This window comes from Protopterus annectens, chromosome 16.part0 (assembly GCF_019279795.1).
Source record: "Protopterus annectens isolate FY-2018-M chromosome 16.part0, PAN1.0, whole genome shotgun sequence".
In the NCBI taxonomy this organism is placed as follows: Eukaryota; Metazoa; Chordata; order Ceratodontiformes; family Protopteridae; genus Protopterus; species Protopterus annectens.
The window spans coordinates 61,621,461-61,646,301 of record NC_056750.1 but is presented as its reverse complement, the minus strand read 5'-3'; the positions used below and the strand labels follow the sequence as shown (position 1 = coordinate 61,646,301).

Below are 24,841 nucleotides of genomic sequence, written 5' to 3'. Positions count from 1 at the left end.
GACACATTTAATTATATGAGTAGTCACCTGATATGGTGACATAAAAGCAGCTGAGAATGCATCCTCCAAAGCTGCTAAAACTGGAGGGATAGTCACAGGGTTAGATAATTCCATGTACTTCAGTTCGTACCATCTTTTTCTGAAGTCAGACACTTCTTTGCCCTCCCATTTGAAAGAATCTTTTATTTTTTGCTATGGCATCACTGACTGGGATATCCTCTCTCTGATTTACAAGCTGTGGGGGAAGGAATCTGAGAAGCATTATGCAAATCATCATTATCAGAGTTAGATAAGTCCTCTTCTTCAGAGGAAGAAGGAGCTCTCTTCCTCCTTATAGGTGTAAAAGAGGAAAAGGCAGATAAGTATACATAACCGGCTTTAGGCACCAGCGAACTCTGCTGTCCTGGGGGCCCCCAACCACAGCAAGCTATTTATCTTTATATCTTGTAACATGTCTGTCAAACTAACAAAACCTAGTACAGCAGTCATGTATACTTAATAAACCAGGTGGGTAATAACTCTAAATTATTTATATCTACTTTAAAATTCAAAGATATCTCTGGTTATTTTAACAGTGTTTTATCAAGTAACACACTTCACAAGCCCATTAAATATTTTACCACTGCCATAGTGCCTCTGGCTTAGTTAAACCCTGATTGGTGGGTATTCTCTCCACTAAAACCAACAACATAGCCAGCTTTAGATACCTGCAATACCTGTGGCTGTAAGGAAGCCCCTTAATCATCCTTGACTGTGTGGAGCCCCACAAAAGCAGCTGATGGTCAGGAAAAATGAGACAAAAAATGTATTAATTTCCTGATTATGCTCTAACTTGAACAGGATTCTTGTATGACACTGTTAGGATAAAGCTGATAATGAACATAAGCAAGGTAAGCAGTAGAGAGATCAGTAGGCCAGTGTGACTAATCTGACTACAAACCTCGTATTTTAAGAAGAGCTGATGCTTCCGATCTTCAGAGATGTTTTTACTTTCAGGGAGTTTTATAAATATTGGTAGAACACCAGATATTACAACTCTCAACTATTTGCAGAAGAATTCAGCGTAATACCAAACATAATAGCAGAACAAAGGCTCAGAATCAGGAACATGTTTTAAACATTACTCTAATTCACTTAAAGTTAATAGAATAACATCTTTTGCGTCAACACACATTTTTTGGACAATAAGAAGTATAAACCTCTGATACCTGGAATTATTCACTGTCTGTATCCCTGAATGATTTATTAGCAAATCAAACTTGTTATGAAGGACAGATCAAAATTATGAACAAAATCAGGGAAGGTGTGTGATATGTGATATTAAAGACAGTGACAGGTATGCATTACTCTTCACTGAGTTAAATAAAAGTGACTTACCCTGCTGCTGTTTGATGACTGCTAAACAGCATTCAGTGATCTGGTGTGGCAGTACCACTGTTGCACAATGTACTGCTATTTGCTCAAGTAAGTACAAAACTAGTATTGTTATGGCTTTTGTGTGTGTTTGTAAAAGGTATTACTGATTTTTATGTCTGCATACACCTAATAATGCCAGGACTTGTACATTATTCATCTGGGTATCAGTGAAAAATGTAGCAAACAAGTAATATTTCAAAAATAATGCATAAAATATATCACAGGAGATTCTGATGCTTCAATCTTCAAGGAGTCTGGTAGCCTCCACTACATAGACTGTATAAATTGATATAGGGGCTCTGTTAATCATCCTTGAATGCGTGAGGGCCCCACAAAAGCTGTTGCCAGTTGGGAAAATATGAGAAAAAAATGTATTCATTTTCTGACTACACTCTTTAACCTGAACAGGGCTTTCCCTGTTAGGATAAAGCTGATAATGGCTTGTTCTGTCAAATGCACCCATTCTAAAACCAGCCCTGCTCAGATGTGAGTGTACAGAAAGCTGCTGTAGGTTACGGGGGGCGGGGGGTGATTGTGGTTACTTTAGTTTTTATTATAGTCAAACTGTAGAAGTTTGCACATGAGGTCATTACAGTTTTTGTTTGAGCTGAGGACAGTGTGGTCATTGTTTCTTTTACTTTTCTAACAGACCTCAGAGGTGTACAAAGAAGGTTACTATAACTTGTGTAGAGACAGTGAGCTGCCTAGGAGCAACAAAGTAGAATACATTACTGTGATCATTATTTTTTTTTATTTCACATCAGGCACGTATACAGGTAGCTGCCTTTGGTGGGTAGGGTTGAGAAGTGAGAATGCATGCTATGTATATGTATGTCGGCACTCACTTGAAACACAACTGTGGCAGTTTGAACCTTTGCTTTCATCCTAGTCTAACACCAGAGGAATGCATAAGCAGTGAATGTTTTTTGGGGGGTTAGGGAGGCAGGCCATATTCCCAGATTGGACCTATGTATCAAGACAACAAATGGCTGGTTAGTTTGTTGTGAGCCGCTATTTTGTCATCTTTGAATATTAAGCCTTAGGCACAACGTATGTCTTCCTTGAAATAAAAAAAGACCGAAATTATTTTCTTACTAATGGTTTTTGTTTAATACACCATTGTATTAAAAGGTTGGGAAAATGCTCTAAAATATATCCAACAACACATATAACCCCACGGCTTCTTGAGCCCTTGCTTATCTGGGTTACTTCATAAATGGTTATTACTGTACTGTCTTGGTCAGGAAAGGTATGATGAAAGGATGCAAGGAAAATTAAGCCGAATAGCAACAATGAATTTCTGTTCAAGCCATCATGGGATGAAAAGATTATGTAAAAAGAAAAAAAAAGAAAATACACTTTAGAGAATATCGACAGTATTTCACCTAAGTCCACAGCTACACATAGACTTGTTATAATGTATCATTGTTGTAACTAAAATACCAGTAACAGTGTATGTCTCTCTGTGAGATGGGCAAAACAGTGTGGCACATAGACCTGTTGTACTGTAAGAGCATTATAGCTATAGGTCAGTCTGTACATACTCCTAAACGTTTGCAGCATGAACTAAAAGGCTGCTTCAGATGGGTGGCAGTGACAGGGTAATACTCTGACAGAAGTGCCCAGGGGGCCCCCCGAGCTTAGCATTTACTGAAGGACCCCAAAATGCCAACACCAGCCCTGTAAGTATATATATAATGCTATATATTTAATATGCATGATACGAAAGCGGAAGTAAAAGCCTTTTGTCTTATGTTAAGACTACTGTTTCTGAATGTTTCTGTAGATGATAAAACATCTTAAAGGTGGAGGAGTTTTCGTTACTGGGATAAACAGGACAGAAAGGTTTGACACATGAAGTTTAAAATGGTACATGAAACTAAAACTGTGCTCTCATTTTAAATTTACAACACAGTACAATGGTACCTATTTAACAGGAAAGGTTTTATCTAAAACATCCCAGATTGCACTATTTTGGTTTCATCTAAAACATCCCAGATTGCACTATTTCTGGTTCCTATATTCCTGCCTGCAAATGCAGACCACTTATAAGCTGATTTCCTTACCTGCAGACAGAGACACTGGAATGTGTACATCATAAGAAATTGATGTTTTTTTTTCTTTCTTTTCGCAAATAGTGATTTCTATTATGAATATCATTATCAGAAAGAATAGAAATGTTTCTAAATTACAATGAGTCTATCAAAAGTGAAATTCAAAGTTCAGTTTTGAGTGACTTTTTAACCGAAAACAAAGCAGACTGAGGTTCCTTTTTGGCCATACCGCAAAACTAATAAACATGGGCTAGAAGCAACTCTAAGACAAACGTAAGTAAAGTTGCTTGTTAAATAAAGTTTATAAAGATAAAGAAGTATGTGGCAACTCAAACAGTGGCAGAATGACAAGTAATCTTAAGTACTTTGGCAAAGTGAGATGAAGGAACTGAAATTTGCTTACCAAGATATGCATGGTAAATATACTAAGCTTTTGGTGGACATGTGTTGGAAAATGTATGGCAGTATAAAGCCTGTACTTAAGAAAACAAAATAACAAGTGTGGCAAAACTGTGTTGAACTTCCAAAGAGAGAAACAAAGCTTCCTGCATTTAACAAAAATGCAGAACTGAAATCAAGGAGCTCTAAAATGGAATGCTGTCAAAAATGTTGTGTGGAAAAGTGGTGTGTTTAATAAGTGAAGCAGTAACTGATATATACAATGTCACAAAAATGTTGTGGGATCACAAAGTCTATATTCAACACTTTGCTGAGATAACTGTACTGTTTTTTCCGAGAAAATATTTCAATTAAGTCTAGAATGTATTAAATGGGGAATGCTGAGGAAAAATGTTACACTTAAGTTAGGCAGTTTTCAAGTTTGTGCATTGAGAAACATTGACTGCACTGCACATTTTATATGAAGTCTATATGGTATTTCTGAAGCTATTCAGAAGTAGAAATGAAGTTAGTTCAGTGGTGTGTTATCTCTGAAGTAATTCACAAAAGTGCTGCTGCACAGAACTAAACCCAGTATTATTTCTGCATTGGGCTGGGTGCGTTATGAGTTCTACTGGTGAAGTTTTTTAGCCTGTGAACAAGCATATATTAGAAAAGGAGGCCATGCCAATGGAAGCCTTTTGTAATTTTTTTTTTTAAGTAGGACCCCTAGTAAATTGGGTCTTTGCAGTGAAAAAATATGTTATTGGTTGATTTGCGTAAAGCTGATAACTATAGTTTGTATAGTGAAATTTTAAGAGATTGGTGAACCAAATTTAGATTCTGAGTATGGTATTTTGCAATGATTAAAAATTAATCTGCTTAAGACAGTAATTTATGAATTGTCCTGTGTTGTAAGCAAGTTAAATCCTTGTCTGCTAATGCTACCTAAAAATAACAGTATTGCTTCTGAATGCAGTGGGCCAAATTCCAGAAGACTTGCTATCTGTCTAAATGGCTTACCCCAGTGTAAGGCTGATCTGTAAAGCAGGCTGTGCGTGTGTGTGTGTGTGTGTGTGTGTGTGTATGTGTGTGTGTGTGTGTGTGTGTGTGTGTGTGTGTGTGTGTGTGTGTGTGTAAGCCTTGTTTATTAAAAACCAAAAGTGGTGCAGTATTTGGAAAGCACTAATAAACAGTTTAGCTTTATACAGCACTGACTTTTCTAGATGCTCTCCATGACAAAATGCACAATTTTAAACAACAATGAATGTTGCCACTTGCTGCCAGTGATTAAGTATGTAAGTCTACAAAGCACTAAATTGTATTAAGTGCTGCCTTAATAGCAGTGAGAAATGTGTGGTAAAATTTATGAGACAGCTAAGTAAAAATCAAGTCTTCAGTGTAGTAAAGTAATAATTCTAAAGAACTGACATACGTACAAGAATGTTTCCCCTGTCCTCATGTGAAGGCTTACTCCAGCAATAAAAGTTGTCCTTCATGGGAATGAATAAATAGCCTGGAAAAGGAGGTTCTTCGCTGTGTTAATACTAAAAGACTTCCAACAAAAAAGTTGTGAGTGATAAAACTGTTTTAGTTATAACTTGCTTCCATTTTGTGAAATTAAGGTGTTCTTCTAAAAGTTTAAACACTACAACAGAAAAAGGGAGTTTGCTGCTGAGTAAAGCAAAAAAAACTGTGTTGATTCTAAAAGGTAAATAAACCCTCTGATAAAAAATTAGGTTCATTGATGAGTAAAAGAGAAAACTTTTATTTCTAAATGGTTAAACCCACTGACAGGAAAAAGGAGGTTCATTGCTACGAAAAATAAAACAAATGTGTTGCTTCTAAAAGTTAAAGCCTCTGTCACTCTGTCATGAAAATGGAAGTTCACTGATGTAAGGCATGAAAGAGGAATTCATTTTGAAAAAAGGCCTGTGAAAGTTAAGAGGAGGTTCACTGCTGTGTAGCACAAGAAATTAAATGGTTTAGAAACTTACTAAACTGGTTGTCAATTATGTCTACTTATATTATAAGCCTAATGGTTATGCTGTTATTGTGGAAGTAAAACAAAACTCTGCTGAGGTAGAGCAATAAGTTAACTAAAGAAAAGAGTGTTGGACAACTAAGTGTGGTACCATAAAACTGGAGGTACTACCCACCGGAGTGTATCTGATAAATGGGAGCAAATAAATGGCTTGCAGTCCAGTAATGCAAATATGCAAAGTAAAACTTTAATTGGAAGTAATCATTCCACCTTTGGTTCTTACAGGAAATTGGGTCTTTCTTTTGTATGTACAGTCTTTCCACTTGTAGTCAAACTACTTTTGAGGGGCAGAATTTGGATTTCAGATTCGAAAATGTTATTAAGAAACAACTTGTAGAAAAGGCAAATGGTTAATAGTGCATGAAATATACTGATGCTACATCAGGAGTAATACAAAGTAAATGAAATGCACGCACAATGCTGTATAACTTTGGAAGCTGGAGTTAGAATATAAACTAAGAATGTATACTTTTAATATGGTCAGAAGTTCTGTTTTCAAGCAGAAAGGACATATATAGGGAGATGGCTTCTGAGAATGAAAGTAAAATGATAGAGGCAATATAAAGTTGTTATCTGACTATGACTAGGAAAATAGTTGTTGTTGTTTGTCTTTCGTTTTTTTTCCCGATAAAGGGTTGCCACAGCGGAACTCCGGTCTGCTAATGATTGGACTAGGAAAAAAGTAACGATATTAAATAGATAAAGAGATGGAAGATTTAGCCAAAATAATCTCAACTTTCTATACAAGTGAGAAAAATGAAATGTATAAATATGTCTGAAAGTGCCAGGTCAAGAGACATCACAAATCAAAAAGAAAAATAACAAAGCAATATAATTAAATTACATGAAAAATAAAGGAAAAATCTGTTTCAAAATGCAAGACAACATTGTGTGTTTACAAACTGAAAGGAAAAGTTCTGGAGGGAGCTATAAAAGACTAGTAATTTCCTACTTAACCTAAACATGAAATATCAGGAAGCTTAAAATGAGACAACAAAAACAGAATATCAAGAACCCGAATAGTAATAATAATAATAATAATAACAATGATAACAATAGTAATAATACTAGTAATAACAATAATAATAATAATAATAATAATAATAATAACAATGATAACAATAGTGATAATAATAATAATAATAATAATAATAATAATAATACTGGTAGTAGTACTACTACTACTACTAATAATAATAACAATAATAATAATAGTAATATTAATAACAATAATAATACTAATAATAATAACAATGATAACAATAGTAATAATACTAGTAATAATAATAATAATAACAATGATAACAATAGTAATAACAATAATAATAATAATAATAATAATAATAACAATGATAACAATAGTAATAATACTAGTAATAACAATAATAATAATAATAATAATAATAATAACAATGATAACAATAGTAATAATACTAGTAATAACAATAATAATAATAATAATAATAATAATAACAATGATAACAATAGTGATAATAATAATAATAATAATAATAATAATAATAATACTGGTAGTAGTACTACTACTACTACTACTAATAATAATAACAATAATAATAATAGTAATATTAATAACAATAATAATACTAATAATAATAACAATGATAACAATAGTAATAATACTAGTAATAATAATAATAATAATAACAATGATAACAATAGTAATAACAATAATAATAATAATAATAATAACAATGATAACAATAGTAATAATACTAGTAATAACAATAATAATAATAATAATAATAATAACAATGATAACAATAGTAATAATACTAGTAATAACAATAATAATAATAATAATAATAATAATAATAATAATAATAACAATGATAACAATAGTGATAATAATAATAATAATAATAATAATAATAATAATAATAATACTGGTAGTAGTACTACTACTACTAATAATAATAATAACAATAATAATAATAGTAATATTAATAACAATAATAATACTAATAATAATAACAATGATAACAATAGTAATAATACTAGTAATAATAATAATAATAATAATAATAATAATAATAATAACAATGATAACAATAGTAATAACAATAATAATAATAATAATAATAATAATAATAATAACAATGATAACAATAGTAATAATACTAGTAATAACAATAATAATAATAATAATAATAATAATAATAACAATGATAACAATAGTAATAATATTAGTAATAATAATAATACTGGTAGTAGTACTACTACTACTAATAATAATAATAACAATAATAATAATAATAATAATAACAATGATAACAATAGTAATAATACTAGTAATAACAATAATAATAATAATAATAATAATGATATTAATAATAATAAAGAGTTGTACATAGAATAGAAGTTCCTATAATGAAGAAGCCTAGTGTACACAACAAAAGGAATCTAAAAACATAAATAAAAGTAGGCAGGTGTCACAGATGATTGAGAAGCTTAAATACAGAGTTGAATTAACATTGAATAACATTATCAAATTTATCAAAATTAATTAATGCATCCAGAAGCTGGGACCCAAAAGCAGAAAAAATAAAATGACTGTGAATGTGTTACACAAAGGAGAAAGTTATGTTGCAAAATGGATAACCTGCATGGTGCTAAGCTGATACAAGGAAAAGAAAGTATCTTTGTAAATGAAACATAAGGAACTGATCTAGTCTGTAACACAAATCATAGAGCAAAGTAAGACGATCAAATAGTCTGAAGTCATGAATGGCAGCCAAACATAACAGCCACTGTATTAGTCTTATATTTTCAACAAAGATGGTACCCAGTATCAGTCAAAAGTCATCTGGCTAGGAAAGACAGTACTGTCAAAGACAGGTCCAACCAGTAAAGGCATTATCCCACTTAATATGAATCAGGTGGCCGAGAATAAAGATTGTGCCTACAAGAAATGCTCTAGTAGATCAAAAGTTGTAAGAAAGTATTGATGCCTTAATGGAAGAAAACAAGAGAATCATTACAAGTTGTAAAACAGAAGCTGAACTAAACAGGATTTTTTATGAAGTGCAAGGACTTAGGCACTATACTTGTTGTCAAATTGGAAATATTGCCAGATAGTGTCCAACATGTAGAGTTACAACATAAAGAAATGACCCTGTGACAGCTGGTTTAAGGGTCAGCTGAGGAAGGCTCTGGCTGGCCCATGGTGTTCATCCTCACAGGTCTTGGTATAGTGCCCTATAGTGCCTGATGTGGAGTATGGCGCAATGAGGGAAGAGAATCCCACTCTTTCTCTGACAGAAGGAGTCCTTGCCTCCTTTATAAAGGATACTTTACTTTATCCTGTCAAGGAGAGAATTGCCAGTCAGCAACTGTGTGTCTGTTTATCTATTTATATAGCTAGCTATAGGGTTATGGATGGATGGAAAGAGACAGAGGTGGAGTCTTAGAAACCACAGCCTGAACTCAAAAGGCTCACCAATTGGAGTCTGTTAAGACACTTGTACAGAGTAGACGTATGATACATAACATGTAGAAAAGGCCTGTCAGGCTTACTGGGAGCCGGAGGTAAGGAGTCAGGGGTCAAGCTTGACTCCAAAAACACATCATCTACAATGTCTAGGACAGGGGGAATGGCTAAAGGTCTGTGTTGAGAGAGAAGGAAATCTCTGAGCCTCTTTTTTGATTCTGGGAAGTCTTGATTCTCCCAGTGAAAATGCTCCCTCAAAGTATGCAATGTTTCTCCAAATGAATAATCCTCAGGAGGAGATGTAGATGGAACAGACTCCTCGGCATCAGAATCCTCATAGGGAGGAATAGATCATTCCTGATCAGAAGAGGAATCAGAAGAAATAGAAACCTCATCTGAAGATTCATAGTCAGTGTCTTGCCTAGGCCTCTTATCTGGAGGGGGATGGGTACCCCTGATCAAGGTAATAAGGTCTTCAGCCATTTTGATCATCTGTTTTTTTAGGCATAGAGGCCTGTGCATGTGGCTCATGCATCGTTTTTTTAGTTTTAGAAGTTGCTTTTGTTTTTGGTTTTGCAGCTGTCGTCGGTTTGATATACTAATGTTGAGGTCTGAATACACCCTCAGAAGCCGGTGCCTGCTCAGTGGCTCCGGACCCATCTGAGGGAGGTACATCCGTCGGTCCAGTACCCTGAGTATCTTGTGGCATGCCGGACTCCACATGGGTGTCGGTAGAGGCCTGCGACTTGAAAGTAGCGGGTATCAGGGGCTGCAAAAGTGCCTAACTGAGTACCGGTGAACCGGCGACTGGCTTAGGTGAAGCTTCGTCATCGGTTTTGGATCTTGACTGCCTTTCTCTGTCCTTTTCTTTGTGTTTTTTATGTACTCCGGTAGTCGGATTGCTATCCGACGACATTTCTGGGTAGTTAAATCTGTTTCCAAAATACTTTGATGCAAAAATATACCGACGCTTAATAGTGCGTTGGTTAAACCTAGCACAAAACCGACAGCCAGACACCTTGTGATCAGGGCCTAGGCAAGGAATACAGTATAAATGGAAATCCTTATGAGGTATTTGCTTTCCACAAGTAATACAATTATTAACTTTTTCTGACATCGGTAAAAAGTAAGAAAAAAAATTCCCCAACGGGGTACTTAGCTTTAGTGAAGACTTCGGTTCTGAAATTCAAACACGAATATTTCAGTAATCGGATGACCGGCACTTGCGAAATGCTTCTGCTTCAGGCATCGCGTGGCAAGAAAGACTAAAGAAAATGGCGTCGGCTGCATGTTTTATACCCCTGACGACCTGACATCATGGAAGAGATGACAGCAACTGACGCAGGACCCAAGACTTTGGAATTCAGGCCGACTGAGGGCAACCTGCCAGCAGATTACCCAAATGTAATGACTGCAACAGTGAAACACGAAGAACATCTGCTCAAACAGCCAATAGCTACAATTTCTGGGCCAGGGACCACTCCTCTTGTGGTAGATAGGCTACCTGATGCTTACCACTCCCACTGATAAGCTAGAAAGCTTCCCTTCAACACAGAAAGGCTTGGGGGGCTCAGAAGCTTACAAAGTGTCCTGGATACAGCAAATCTGTACCTGGACTAGACTAGTAACAGGAAAGGCAGGAAACAAGTGCAAACATAGGCTTTTAAATCAGAAGGTTGAAAGATATGGAAAAGCTCCCCAAACAGCCAATAAACTATAATTTCTGTGCCAGAAACCACTCCTCCAGTGGTAGATAGGTTACCTAGTGCTTACCACTCCCACTGATAAGCTAGAAGGCATCTCTCCAACACATAAGGGCTTGGGGGGCTCAAAAGCTTTCCAACAGTCCTGGATACAGCAAATCTGTACCTGGATTACACTAGTTATAGGAAAGGCGGGGACCAAACGCAAAACGGACTTTTAACCAGAAAGTAGAAAGAGATAGAAAAACTGTCCACATGGCCAATGAACTACAATTTCAGGGCCAAAACCCACTCTTCCCATGGTAGATAGGCTACCTAGTGCTTACCATTCCCACTGATAAGCTAAAAGGCTTCCCTCCAACACAGAAATGCTTGGGGGTCTCAGAAGCTTACCAACAGTCCTGGATACAGCAAGTCTATATCTGGACTTGACTAGTTACAGGAAAGGCAGGAAACAAGCTTAGAATTTTATTTATTTTTTTGGTACAGAAAAGCAGCTAAAACAGCAGTAAATACAATTCAAACTCCTACTTCTAGAAGTGACTAGTGCTTGTGCATATATTTACCTTCACATATTATTGAAAATATATTTTATAAGCTATTTTGTACTGTATGTCTCATTCACTATACATTTCTGGCTTCGAACATATGTAATTAAAAGAAAATGTTTACCTTTGCATGACTGTACTGTTCATAGCCTTTACATCTTCCTCCACTGAAAAATTGATTCACGAACTGTATGATAACAAAAGAAAGAAAGAAGCATACAATGTGTAATGAATTCAGAGTTTAATGCTTCTAAAGCCCAAGCAATATCATTACAAATGACCTTCAAATGCTCCTGAAATGTTCTTAGTCTCTGTTTTGCATAATTTGTATATGTGTAGTATTGCATGTTGGCCATTAGGAATGTTTAATAATGGTTTCAATAATCACTCAAGGTAGAGTACACTAACTTTTTGTAAATACCACCACAAAAGACCAAGAGACACAAATATTTCATTTCGCATAGAATTTTATTAGTTACCTGTTTATTAATGTCATTCCAGTGGCATTAGGAAAAAGAGTGGTGTACAACAAAAGTGGAGAAATATGCTCTGAAGTTCGCTTAGTAAGACCAAAGTAATTAGAGTGGAGATGTAACAAGTGGAACAAGTTTGAAGCAAAGTGGAGCAGTAAACATTATTTACATACATTATTCTTGAGTCCCCATGACTTGACTTGAGGTGGCCCATTGGTAGGCACACTTGGAGATGGATTCAGCCTATCACAGGAAAGCAGACAGTGACAGCTAGGCTTTTAACGGTGGCATGTAACACTGGCTGTGCTGGACTACCATCAGTGAAGTAGGACATTCTGCAAAAATCTAAAATGTTCAGTGGTATGATGGGAGCTTGCTGGTATTAAAAAACCATGTATGAACATGAACATTCAGAGCAGAACAAAAAAAAAGGAGGCTAGAAACCCAAATAATACGCTATGTGCTAGAAGAAAGGAGAAAAGTAGGTATAAGGGAGAATCCCGCCCTGGCAGTTACATCAGGAAGAGCAAGAAAGGGGGAATGAGAGACAGTCAGTACTGTAACAGTGGTCTATTCGAACATGGACTGTTATGTTAAGTTTACCTGCACATCTGTACTATGTTCCTTATTATACCACTTGCAGTAGTCTTAGCATGGAAGGAGGAAGTAAGGTCAAGAGCCAGGAGCCCCTGGAGGATACAGTGCGAGCAAAGCCGGCTCTCAATTTGGAATGTATATTGAAAGTGTATAGAGATGACCAGGTTGCTGTCTCTGGAAGAGTCCATGCATTTCGAAAAGATTCTATAAGTAGAAAATGTTTTGATAGAATGAGCTCTGACCTTGGAAGGAAGGGTCCTTCCTTGGTGAGAGTAGCAAAACTGGATACGGTGGGACAGCTTTTAGGAATAGTTTGTTTTGATACTGATTGTCCCTTTTTTTACATTCAAAGGAAATTAAGTCATTAGTCCTATCAATGTAGTATCTGAGTTGTCTGTGGGCATCTAGAGTATGCAAGATTATTTTGCTCCTTTGTTTTTTAGTTCTGGAAAAAAATACTGGGAGATGAATAGATTGACTATTTTTGGCATAAAGGAAGGGCTAGTTCTTAAGGATACATTATCACTATTAAAACTGAGATAAAGTTGCATTACCAAAAGAACTTGCATCTCATACACTCTTTTAGCCAAAGTCAGAGCAGTGACTAATACGGTTTTCCATGTCAGGAACTTTACGAAAGCCTGAGGAGCTGGTAAAAATGGAAACATTCAAAGTTTTTCCAACACAAAGTTAAGATCCCAAGGAGGACTCACATGTTTTGTAGGTGGACAAAAGTTACAAAACCCCTTTCAAAAACTCTTTTACCTGAGATAAGAAAGAAAGGGAGATCTAAGGCTAAACAGGCAGAGAAGGCCAAAAGATGAATCTTAGTAGATGAATAAAAAAGGCTAGATTTTAGTAATTCACAAGGGTATTGAAAAGCCAAAGAAGCATCCACCTTAAGAGAATTTTGGTTCTTTTTATGACCATAACCAGAAAATCTCTTCCATTTGGCCAAATAAGATTTTCTAGTAGTGGGTTTTTTAGGCTTTTTTAATACCTGCTGCACATCTTATGGAAATAAGTGTTTGAGAGGTTTAAAATTCTACCGTATGTGCTGTTAGATGAGAAATGTACATGTTGGTGTGAATCACAGAAATTGTCACGTGTGTAGCGATGCTTGTCACAACTGCCCTTAGCTGTTTTCAAGAGAAGGAACCACAGCTATCTGGGCCAAAAGGGAGTTACCAAAATTATTTTTGAAGAGTCATTTTGGATTTTTGAAAGAATGCTGGTTAACAGTGTAATGGGGGGCATAGAGGAATACTCCAGTCCATGGGAAAGACAAGGCATCTTTCCTCCAAGCCTTTCTACAAGGAGTTCTGGATCAGAATTTCTTTAAATTTCCTCTTGTGAATGGAGGCAATCAGATCTACTGGGGAGTTCCCACAGTTATATAATCTCCTGGGAGTCCTTTGCATAACATCCATTTGTGGGGGTCTGTCCTGGTCTTGCTCAGGGTGTCTATCACAATACTGTACTCTGCAGAATATAAGTAACCTGAAGACAAAGACCGTACTGATCTACCATTTCCCAGGCTATCATGTCTAGTCTACACAGGGTGTATGACCTGGTTCCGCCTTTTAACTTTATGTACCATGTTGTTGTCTGTGATTACCAAAAGGGTTTCTTGAGTCCACAGAGGATTTAAGGCTTTCAGAGCATTCACTAGTGTCATCATATCTTTGATATTTATGTGTTACTTTCCAAACTAGTTCCCACAGACCCCGTATCTGGAATCTCTTGGATACAGCACTCTGGGTAAATCTGAGGCATCTGCAGTTATAAACTGGGAAGGGGCTGAAGGGGCAATTGGAAAGACTGGGAATGGACTGAAGGGACAATTGGAAAGACTGGAAAGGGGCTGAAGGGGCAACTGGAAGGGGTGGGAGGGTGGTATAATGGTTAAGTTGTTTTCTTTACAGACCCAAGGTGCAGGGTTTGATTGTTACATGAGGTAACTGGCTAGGCTTAAAATGGCCCCAAAAGGCAGTTAGCCTAGTACTAATCTATGAACTTATGAACCTATGAAGACCAAAATTCAGAATTTGTTGATCTATCCACCAGTGAAGTTCCTTTCTAACAAAGTTCAGGACTGGTATTCAGAAAGTCTGAGGGTACTGGATCTGGGTCCAATGTGCAGTCTCGTTAAAGGGACAAAAAAAAATTGTTAAAGACATGTAACTTAGACTCCTAAGGTATTCCTTGCTGTTGTAAGAGGTTGAAAAGAAAACTGAAGGAACTGTTCTTTGTATGCAGTTACTTTTTCCTGAGGTAGAAATGCTATAAGATGAAAAGTGTCTTGCAAACATCCTAGAGAAATTATGCTGTGAGAAGGAGCTAAGGATGATTTTTTTCAGACTGAGCTGAAAACTTATGTTCTGAAAAAGATCTCTGACAAAGATGAGAGATTCTTGACAGTTTTGAATATAGTCTGCAAAAATAAGGCAGTTGTCCAAGTAGAAGAAGAAGTGGATGATTTGTAACCTGAAAAAAACAATTACTGGTGCTAGACACTTTGTGAATACCTTTGGTGTAGTAGAGAACTGAAAACATGAACCAGAAAGTCATTAAAAAAGCATTTTAAGTTTCTGTGAATGAGAATATAGTGGTATGCATCTTTTAGATTTAAAGTCATCTTCAAACTTATGAGCTGGAATCAGGGGAAAGAGAGAGAGACTGTGGTATCGGTATTAGTATTTTGAATGTTGGAACTTTGAAGTGGAGATTTAAGAAAGGCTGGTGTAAAACATATCTCCAGGTACCATTTCTTGGGTACCAGGTACAGGTTCCTTTTCCTTTTTTGATCTTCTGGTGGCAATGATGGGAGGAAAAAGGCAGCGTGGATTTGAGGATGGGAGGAAATTCTTAGGTTTGAGTGGAAAGAATCCCTTTGTAGTCTGTAAGTGTTCTGAATAATTCATACCACTAAAGAATCTGATGTAACCTGGTGTCACAGAGACAGGTGCAAAGAAAGATTCCTTGAAAGGTTTAGAGGACTGCCAGGGTGAGGAGGAGGTTGGAACAGAAGGGTGGCATTGACAGTCATTTTTCTTTGATTGAGATTGGGCCTTATGTGCTTCTTTTTTTTTTGCTTTGAACTGCCCTGCCACCACTTCTTGAAATATTATTTCCTTACTTTTGTTGTGATTTATTTATATTTATATTATTTATTTACCATTTGTTTGCCAGGATAGTCCGACTGGACAACAAGTGTCCATTTTCAGCAGAGTCCTGGGGAGAAAAAGTCCATAGGTTTACAGAGAGAAGAAAAAATTTACAAAAGAGACATTTAGAGTAGTCGAATACAGATTGTAGACTTTACAGCCATTAGTATACAATAAGAGGATATTCCCCCTTTTGGTTGAAAATACAAGTGTACAGAATATACAATGAGAGTAGATAATCTGATAGAGCATTGCAAGATATTTCACAATTGAATAAGAGTATATAAATGTTTATGTTTTCCATATATTCATTCAAGCAAATATACATGTAACAGTATACATGCATATATATGCATACACATACATACACATATATACATACATTCACACATATACACATACATATATATATATACTGTATATCACAGAGTCAATTACAGCTGCATAGATGGTTGGTGAAGAGGTATGTTTTAAGTAGGCTTTTGAAGAAGAGTGTAGAGTTTTGTACTCGGAGGTCAGGAGGAAGGTTGTTCCATATTTTTGCTATTTCATGGGCAAATAGTGATTCCCCGGAGTTGTTTTTGCATGTGATGGTTTTCGACTAAGACTTTGTTGGAGGACCGAAGTTGTCTATTTGAATTGTAGAAGTTCAGCATGCCAGACAGGTTGGGGGTTTTAGCACAGAATTAGATGAACTAGGCTGAGTTGATGGTACCTTAATAGGTTCGGAAATTCAAGCCAGTGCAAGGCTTGTAGGGAAAGGCAGTGGTGGGATCATGATTTGGCATTGGTAGCGAATCTAGCATTTTCTTGTAACAGATGGAAAGTTTATTAAGGTCAATTTTGTAAAGATTAGTTAGCATTGTAGATGCATAAAGTAGGGTAGATAGGAGGTGGGTCCTGATTGTCTGAAGGGTTCTTGCAAATGATTCAGGACTGGAAGGAAAAGTTCTGCTGCATTTTGGTATAGACAACTGAAAAATATTGCTTTACTTCTTGAAGTGCTTTTCCTCATCAAATCTCTCTCTTGAGTAAATCTGCAGATGAAATCCCAGACAAAAACTTTTTTATCTAGGTGGGCACAGACAGTTTCAGATTTCATATCCTTTGGTAAACTTTGGGGCTGTAACCCTGCAAATCTCCACATGACTGAACCAGTTGAGGAAGTCCTGGATACTGTATCAGCAACACCACATGATCATCTCAAATAAAACTTGGAAACCTAAGTGTCAGAGGAAAGCACTGAAATCAATGAACCACGTACATCAGCAATAACCTTCTTCATGTCAGAAAATGATGTCAGCAGATATATGGACATATCAGCCTGACAACAGTCATTCTAAACTAGGCTAAAGTACAAGAGATATCAACATTTTATCTGAGTCTGTCAAAGGCACTGCAATTCTTGTCAGAGAAAGTTAGACTGGAAGCAGACGTGTTTATATCCAGAGGTTTTAGTCAGTACAGTATCTGAATGATCAGCTTTGGGGTTATGGAAGAGTTTGAGGTACCTCATAGACTTTGATTTTCTAGGAGCAGGAGCTTGACTATCAGGAAATATACAGAATGTATTAAAGGTATTCTGGTTTAGGGATTTCTGACTATAACAAATTATAGTAGCTTTGTTGAGAAAATATATTTGCTTATGTTCCTATTTAAATAAGTGTTGCATCCTGGAAATAGTATCAGAAAAAGATAATCTTCCACATGAGAGCCTGAAGAAAAATTCAGATTCTGACTCCCAAGTGTTCAGGTGAAGAGACTTGAGAAGCACAGTCCAACCTCAATGTCAGAACCAGATTCTGAATCTGAAGGAGAGTGAACCTCTTCCATTTATAATGGATGAAGAAAGGAAGAAGCATCAGTCCGAAGTTATTTGGAAGCATCTTTTGCTTCTTTGTAGAAGGAGCAGAGAGGTGCTGTAACTTCTGAACCTTTTAATTTGGAGACTGAAGAGAGAGTCCACTCAGATGTCTGGCCTTCTCCCTGATTTCCAGGTAGCTCTTCACGATGTTATCTGTGGGACGCTGAAATCCTCCTCCTAGCTGACCAAGTACACTTCCCCTTCTCTTCTGCAAGCACACATCTTGTCCTAGACACCATGTCAGGCTCCAGGAACACCACCAGAGAGATTAAATGTGACAGACAAATGAAAAACAAAATATGATGACAGCAGAGAGTAGGAGACCTAAAGTGACATTGAGAAGACAAGAGTAAAAGGTGACTGGGAAGGCGGGATGTCTGATAAGGATAATGGAAGTGACACAGAAATAAAGTGGGAATGTGTGCACACAACAGGGAAGGCAGTTAGGAACAGCACAGGGGGCAAGGAGAAGGTGAGCAGAATGACATTACATGACAGGCAAGGCAAGCAGCATGAAGAGCCTAACAAGTGCTTTAAAATGAAATATTAGCTTAGAAGAAGACATGCACAAAGGCACAAAGAGAGTGAAGGACATCCATTAGACTATAGGAGGACTTCTGATGATCAGGGACTTAAACAGCCATGACATTGTAGTGATCAAGATGACCACCAAGGGTAGAGGACATGCCAAGTCACTGTACACAGGACTACAAAAGACATAATGAGTGAGACAATAGATGACACAAAGCTAAAGATATAGCTGTCATGTATAGAGAGCGGGGACACACATTCACATTCTCAGAAATGTTGTGTGCATCTCCTTGGTCAGTGAACTCAATAAAGAAAGGACCTGGGGACTTCCAAGATGGCTGCACACTGATCAACAGGTTGATTTTTTTTTTCTTTCTCCCACTGTGAAAACAAAATTGTGATAAAAGGACCATTGCAACTGTCAGTTTGAGTGAAATCCTTTCAGTGGTTAATAATTACACTGTCTGGATGCCAGTAAAGAAGAAATCTGGAGAACCTAAGAGAAAGTCAGCCAGAAAATGGTTGGTAGGGAAGAATCCTGCAGCTGTTCAGCAAAACAAAAAGTTTAAGTTTTAGCTTTGTTACAGGGGATAGCGGCCAGTAATTTAGAGGAAAATAAATGAAATGCACTCAGGGATATTTAAAATAAATGAAAGACTGAAGGAGTATTGCAACTCAAATTACAGAAGGCTTGAAAAAAAAGAAGAAACTTTAACTAGCTATTTGGGTGAAGTGATAAAAGTGCAAAATACCTGTGATAAAAGGGAGAAATGACTGGCTGAACGTGAGGCTTCATTAGAACAGCTGTTTCAAAACAAAACAGCAGTTAGAAGACAAAGAATGCAGAGCAAACCTGGGACTTTCTGCTGTACCAGACAAACTGGAAGAAACAGACTGGAGCAGCCAAGACCTACATTAGTACAGATGTAATCATACCAGCAGAAAAAGTTGATCCTGATAACTCTGGCAGAAAGAAAAATTATTAAAAACTGGAGACAAAAGAATGCTTGCTGAAAATGGCTATTTACTGTACATCAGTCAGAAGAGAATAAACTTTATCTCAGCAATCATTGAATGTCAAGAGGCAGGTATAAGCTGCTGTAACCAGTTTTCTTCAGAATATTTTTCCTGGAGGATCAAATAAATTTGTGATACAGAACAGGCTAAAGGGAAAATAAAAACAAGCAAGCAGAAGGAAACGCTGCTTTTCATTCTTCTGACAATAAAGCTCATATAGAGGCTTTGCCAGTGAAATCTTTTCCATGGTTCCACTAGAAAGTGCTTGAGAGACAGAAAAAAGATCTGTCCAGAAAAATCAAGTGTGCCTTTGACTTGAACCTGATATTGGAAACGATTGGAAAAAAGACCAGTAACACTAGAATTAATGACTAAATAGAGACTATAAAGCATCAGTCCCACAGCATATAGAAATAAACACATGAAATATGGTTTGTAAGAAAGAGTTGCGGAGAAAGACTGGAATTGTTAAACTTGTGGGTGAACTGTAAAGCATATACCCCCACTTTGTGTCACTAATATTTAGAAGTACACTAAAGGGAATGAGCAAGTAACTAAGTAAAACAATTTGTATAAATATTTTCATGATGTAGATTCCATGTTATATTATTAAGCAATTTTGCACTGTATGCAGTCAATGGTATTTTAAATGTTGAGGGGTATTTTAAATGTGAGGTGGGTTATATATGCTAAATATGTTAAAGCAAGTACTCTACTTGTAAGATGTACATGCTTTATACTCTAACTAGATATGAAAAGCTGTTCAGAAGCAAGTTAATAGTCTCGTAATGTCATGATCTTGGGCTGCGGAGGTGGGTCGGGCTGTAAATGTGTATTAATATGTATAAAATTAAGATAGTAATTTCCCCATGTTTTTACAGGGGTGGCTGTCTAGATTGGTTTAAGCTGCAGGCAACATTTTATAAGTAAATAGTCTTGAAAAATAAGACAAAGTGGTGAAACGTATGGGGAATGGTAAGATTCATCCATCAACAAAGTTATCAGAAATTTATCAGCTTGTCTTTTTACATTAGCAGACACTGTCAGTGAGAGACAAGAAGTTTGTACATTTTACTTTGATGAAAATTTCCAATTATTCCATTAGGCATTTGCTAAGGTATCAACAATTATTCATATTGCTGATTGCTTTTACTTGGAAACATGCTGTCTATAGGTGCAAGTAATTAATCTTAAGAGTTCTGAGCTCTCCATGCTAAGAGAAATGTAATGTTTAAAGATACAATGGCAAGCAGTTCAGTGAAAAATAAATAAAGTGTGAAACTATGGGAAGTGAATAAGAAATAGTAGCCTCTGTAGTAGCCTTAATAATTTAACACATTTAGCAGAAAAGTGCACAATTCAATTTATTTAAATGTACCCACTGTAATTTTTCTTAAGGCTAAAAGATAATGTGTATTGAAAGAATGCAAGCTGTTTTCACATCTGGGATGGGGAACAAGATAACAAAAGAACAGACATCAATCAGTGAAAGTAGGAACACAGGCTGTAGCATGAGCTTTTGCATGGGTAAACTTAATCTTAGACTAAGCAGTGCCTGTTGATGCATCCCTTATATGGGGCAACAGCTCCTATCTGGAGGGATAAAGTTTATTTGTTAAAAGTATACATATTTTTGTGTGTTTGTTCTAAGTTAAAATGGGATGGGGCTGTTGAAAAATGTGACATAGGTTCAAATGGAGATGAAAAGAAGGAACTGCTTATAAGATCCACTGATTTCCAGGTATGTATAATACACGCATAATAATGTTCTGAAAGAGGAATGAGGTTTAAGAAAAGGCAGGAATTGACTGATTCATGCAATGATGGATTGAATAATTGTTAAAATTAAATAAATTATATGGTTCATAGGTTCATAGGTTGGTACTAGGCTATCAGCCCTAGGGCCTATACAAGCCTAGCCATAACAATTCCCTGGCTATTTCTTCCCACATTATTTACTTTCCTGGACCCCTGTCTAGCAGGGCGACTGACGTGATCCCTGGGGTGAATTTCCTTTCTCCCATCCAGTCGTCAAGGTTCCCTTTGAAGAGGTCCAAAGAGGCACTCTGCTTGATATGTATGGGCAATCTATTCCAGAGTCTGGGGAGTCTCTGGGTCAGGAACCTATCCCTCCAGCATGTTTTGTTTATTGTGATGACAAGGTTTAGATCCCTGGAGCGTGTAGCTCTGACGGATTGGGATTTCTTTAAGTGTAGCATGTCCAATAGCTCTGGGTTTGACATGGCCTTGTATGTTAAGCAGAGATCGCCTCTGAGTAGACGATATGCGACAGAGTATAGCTGGAGTTTTTAAGGCGGTCAGCGTAGGGCATCTGCTTTAGGCCTGTGATTCTTTTAGTGAGGTATTTCTGAGGCCTTTCCAGTTGTTGCAGATGTCTTGAGAGGTACATACCAAATGGGGCGTTGTATTCTATAATGGGTCTAATGAGGGATGAGTACAGTGGGACAATGATCTCCTTTTTCTGGATGAAAAGCCCTTCGTGATGAGGTGTGCCACATAGAAGGATTTCCTGACTGTTGTGGCGATGTGGTTATCGAAGGTGAGACCACTGTCCACCTGTGTCCCTAAGTCTCTTATCACACTTTCTGTGTTTAGTGTACTGCCACCTATATGGTAATTCATGGATACATGTTTTTCCCAAAGGGATAACAATACATTTCTTGGCATTGAGCTTGAGCCCATGGCTCTGGCACCAAGCATCTGTTTCTGTAAGGCCCTTTTGTAGAGTATCCACATCATTTGGGGATTCAATAATGGCTCCCAGTTTGCAGTCATCTGCAAACTTTGTTAGCCAGAGTCCCTTAGTGTTGACCTGTACTTCAGAGAAGTAGATGCCAAACAAGAGCGGCCCCAGGACTGAACCCTGAGGTACTCCACTTGTCACTTGTCTGGAGCTGGATTTGGAGTCAGCTACTTTTATAGTGTGGGTTCTATCAGTAAGCCATTTAGCAACCCATTGGGTGACATAGGGATTAATGCCCAACTTAGTAAGTTTATCTATGATTCCAGAGTGGGGGATGGTGTCAAAGGCCTTGGCAAGGTCTAGATAGGCTGTGACCACCTTACCCTTGTCCATGGCTCTGGAGACTGATTCAAAGAAGTTAATCAGGTTCAGGAGACAAGATCGGCCCTTCACAAACCCAAACTGGGTGGGGTCCAGTGTTTGAAGGTTGCCAATGTCTTTGTTTATAAGTTCCATGATAATACGCTCCATGGCCTTGCAGATAAGGCTTGTCAGACTGATGGGACGGTAGTTTCCGGGATCCAAGGTGGATCCACCCTTGTGGATTGGGATAACTGCAGCTCTGCCACTCAGTGGGCACGAAACCTGAGGTGAGGCTATGATTAAACATGACACTTAGGTGAGGTGCCAGTTCATATTGTAGTTCATGTAGTACACAGCCCGGGATGTCATCTGGTCCCATGGATGCTGTATTCTTGGCTTTAGAGAGTGCGTTTTGTACCTGTGTGGCCGTTATTACTGGAATTTGGCAATCTTCCGGTATTGAGATGGGCCATTTAGGGGTGAGAGGGGGTGAAGTTGGCACTGAATCGATCTGCCAGGATATTGGCAATATCCTTTGGATCAGTATATTTAATGCCATTCTGTTTTAGCTCAGAGCAGATCTGAGCATTGCCATTTAGATTTTTGACATAGTTATAGAATGCGTTGTGGTTGTCTTTGGAATCTTTGGCAATTTTATTTTCGTAACTAGCTTTGGAGGATTTTATGAGGCATCTCAGTTTCTTACTGAGGCTAGTAAGGGAGTTTTTTGCATCCTGGGATTTTCCTCTTTTCTGCAAAAGTTTCTTCCTTTTGTTGTAAAGTTTGTTTATGGCAGGGGACCATCAGATTGGCTTCCTTGTTTTGGATGAGAGCATTTTGGTTCTATTTGGGATGGCACGATTCATGCATGAGTGGATGTGCTTGTACAGTGCCTTAGTGTAGGATTCAGCAGTTTCAGTTCCCGTCTGCATGGGTGTCATGAAGTTTGTCACTTCTGACTTGAGTAGCATGAAGTTGGCTTTGGAGAAGTTTTTATGGTGGTTTCTTTACTGGGGGTGGGGTGGGATGTGGATGTTAAGGGTGATTAGCTTATGGTCAGACCTGACTAACGAGGGGTGACCATAGGTATGGAGCATTGATTTCCCATGTTGGTAATGACCAGGTCTAGGATATTGGAGCCCTGGTAGGACTATGGATTAGTTGATCCAGGGCGTTGGAATTTATGAATTCCAAGAACCGCTAGCAAAGGTGTTGGGACATGAGTAGTTTTCCCAGTTAATGGCAGGGTAGTTAAAATCACCCAGTATTAGGGTGTTTGGTTCTATCTTAATATTTTCCAGTATGTTTAGAAAGGTGCAGTGAGAATCTTGGGGTATGGTGGGGATCTGTAGCAAGCTACAATTTGGATTGCAGTCTTACCTAGTGTTAGTTGCACTTGGAGAATTTCAGACACATTGTGTTGGCCAACTAGCCTGGTGGTGTGAATATCCTTGGTGAATATTGACACTCCTCCACCTTTAGTGTTTCGGTCCTGGTTTGGTGGCGAAAAGTGTGGTAAGAGTTGTAGCATGGTATTGCAGGGGTGCTCTCTGGAGCCTTGAACCAGGTCTCAGTTACTGCACAGATATCGATGTTCTCCATTTTAGGAGTGCCTCGAGAGAGTGCATTTTGAGGTTTAGTCTTCTAGCATTGGGTAGCATTACCTTCAGATTTTGCATGCTTGTACCTGTTACGGTGGTGGTTTTGTCCTTTGGACTTTGCCTAAAAAGGCACTATAGGGTGGCAAGAGCTTTAGTCAGTAACCTGAATCCCAGGTGCAGACCATCTCTGGCAAAGCATCGTGGTCTGTCAATCATGTCATCCCAGGCAGACAGATACTGGATCCCCTTTGAATGACACCATAAGCTTAGCCAATTGTTGAAGTCAATCATTTTATCCTTATATTGTGGTATCATTCTGGGCGAAGGCAGGATGCTACTCAGGGCTAGGGTCATACCTGCCTGGGCCACATGATCCGAGAACTCTTCCATGTCTCTTTTCATGTAGTCCAGGGAGGTACGTCTCAAGTCATTCACTCCAACATGGACAATGACAGAGTCGTATTTGTACTTGTTGTGGAGTGACTTGAGTGCATGCGTTATGTGGCGGATCCTGGCACCCGACAGGCAGCTGACTGTAATTTTCTCCTTATTCAACCTGGTGAGAGGGACATCAGTGTGCCGGACTATGTAACATATAATGTATGAATATGGCAAATGTCAATATGACATGTCTTCTTTTCTATTAATTTATGTGTGCCCAGGTCTTATGTGCTAATTTAATAGAAGTGTTTTAAAAATATAAGGCTAAATAAATCTGTTAGTAAATTATGCTGTTTTAGATTTAATGGAGAAAAGGAAAGAAAACTCTGAGACGGGATAAACAAAACAGAGTGGCCTAGTAGAGAATGGGTAGCTGAACAGACATGAATCTAAATAAACTTAAAGAAACTGCAGTAATACTGATGAAGTGTTAATACTGATAAAAATGTGGTGTCTTACCCGTCAAAGGAAATTGAAAGCTATTTTGAAACA

General features: G+C 37.5%; 1 protein-coding gene across 1 annotated transcript in view; it reads right to left on the bottom strand.

Annotated features, from left to right (window-relative positions):
* LOC122790510 (protein mono-ADP-ribosyltransferase PARP14-like) overlaps window positions 1-24,841 on the bottom strand; it is an 897,392-nt gene that overhangs the window by 581,414 nt on the left and 291,137 nt on the right. The window contains exon 6 of the mRNA XM_044058061.1: window positions 11,716-11,778. Within this exon, the coding sequence (XP_043913996.1) occupies window positions 11,716-11,778 (63 nt within the window). The remainder of the gene's footprint in view (window positions 1-11,715; window positions 11,779-24,841) is intronic.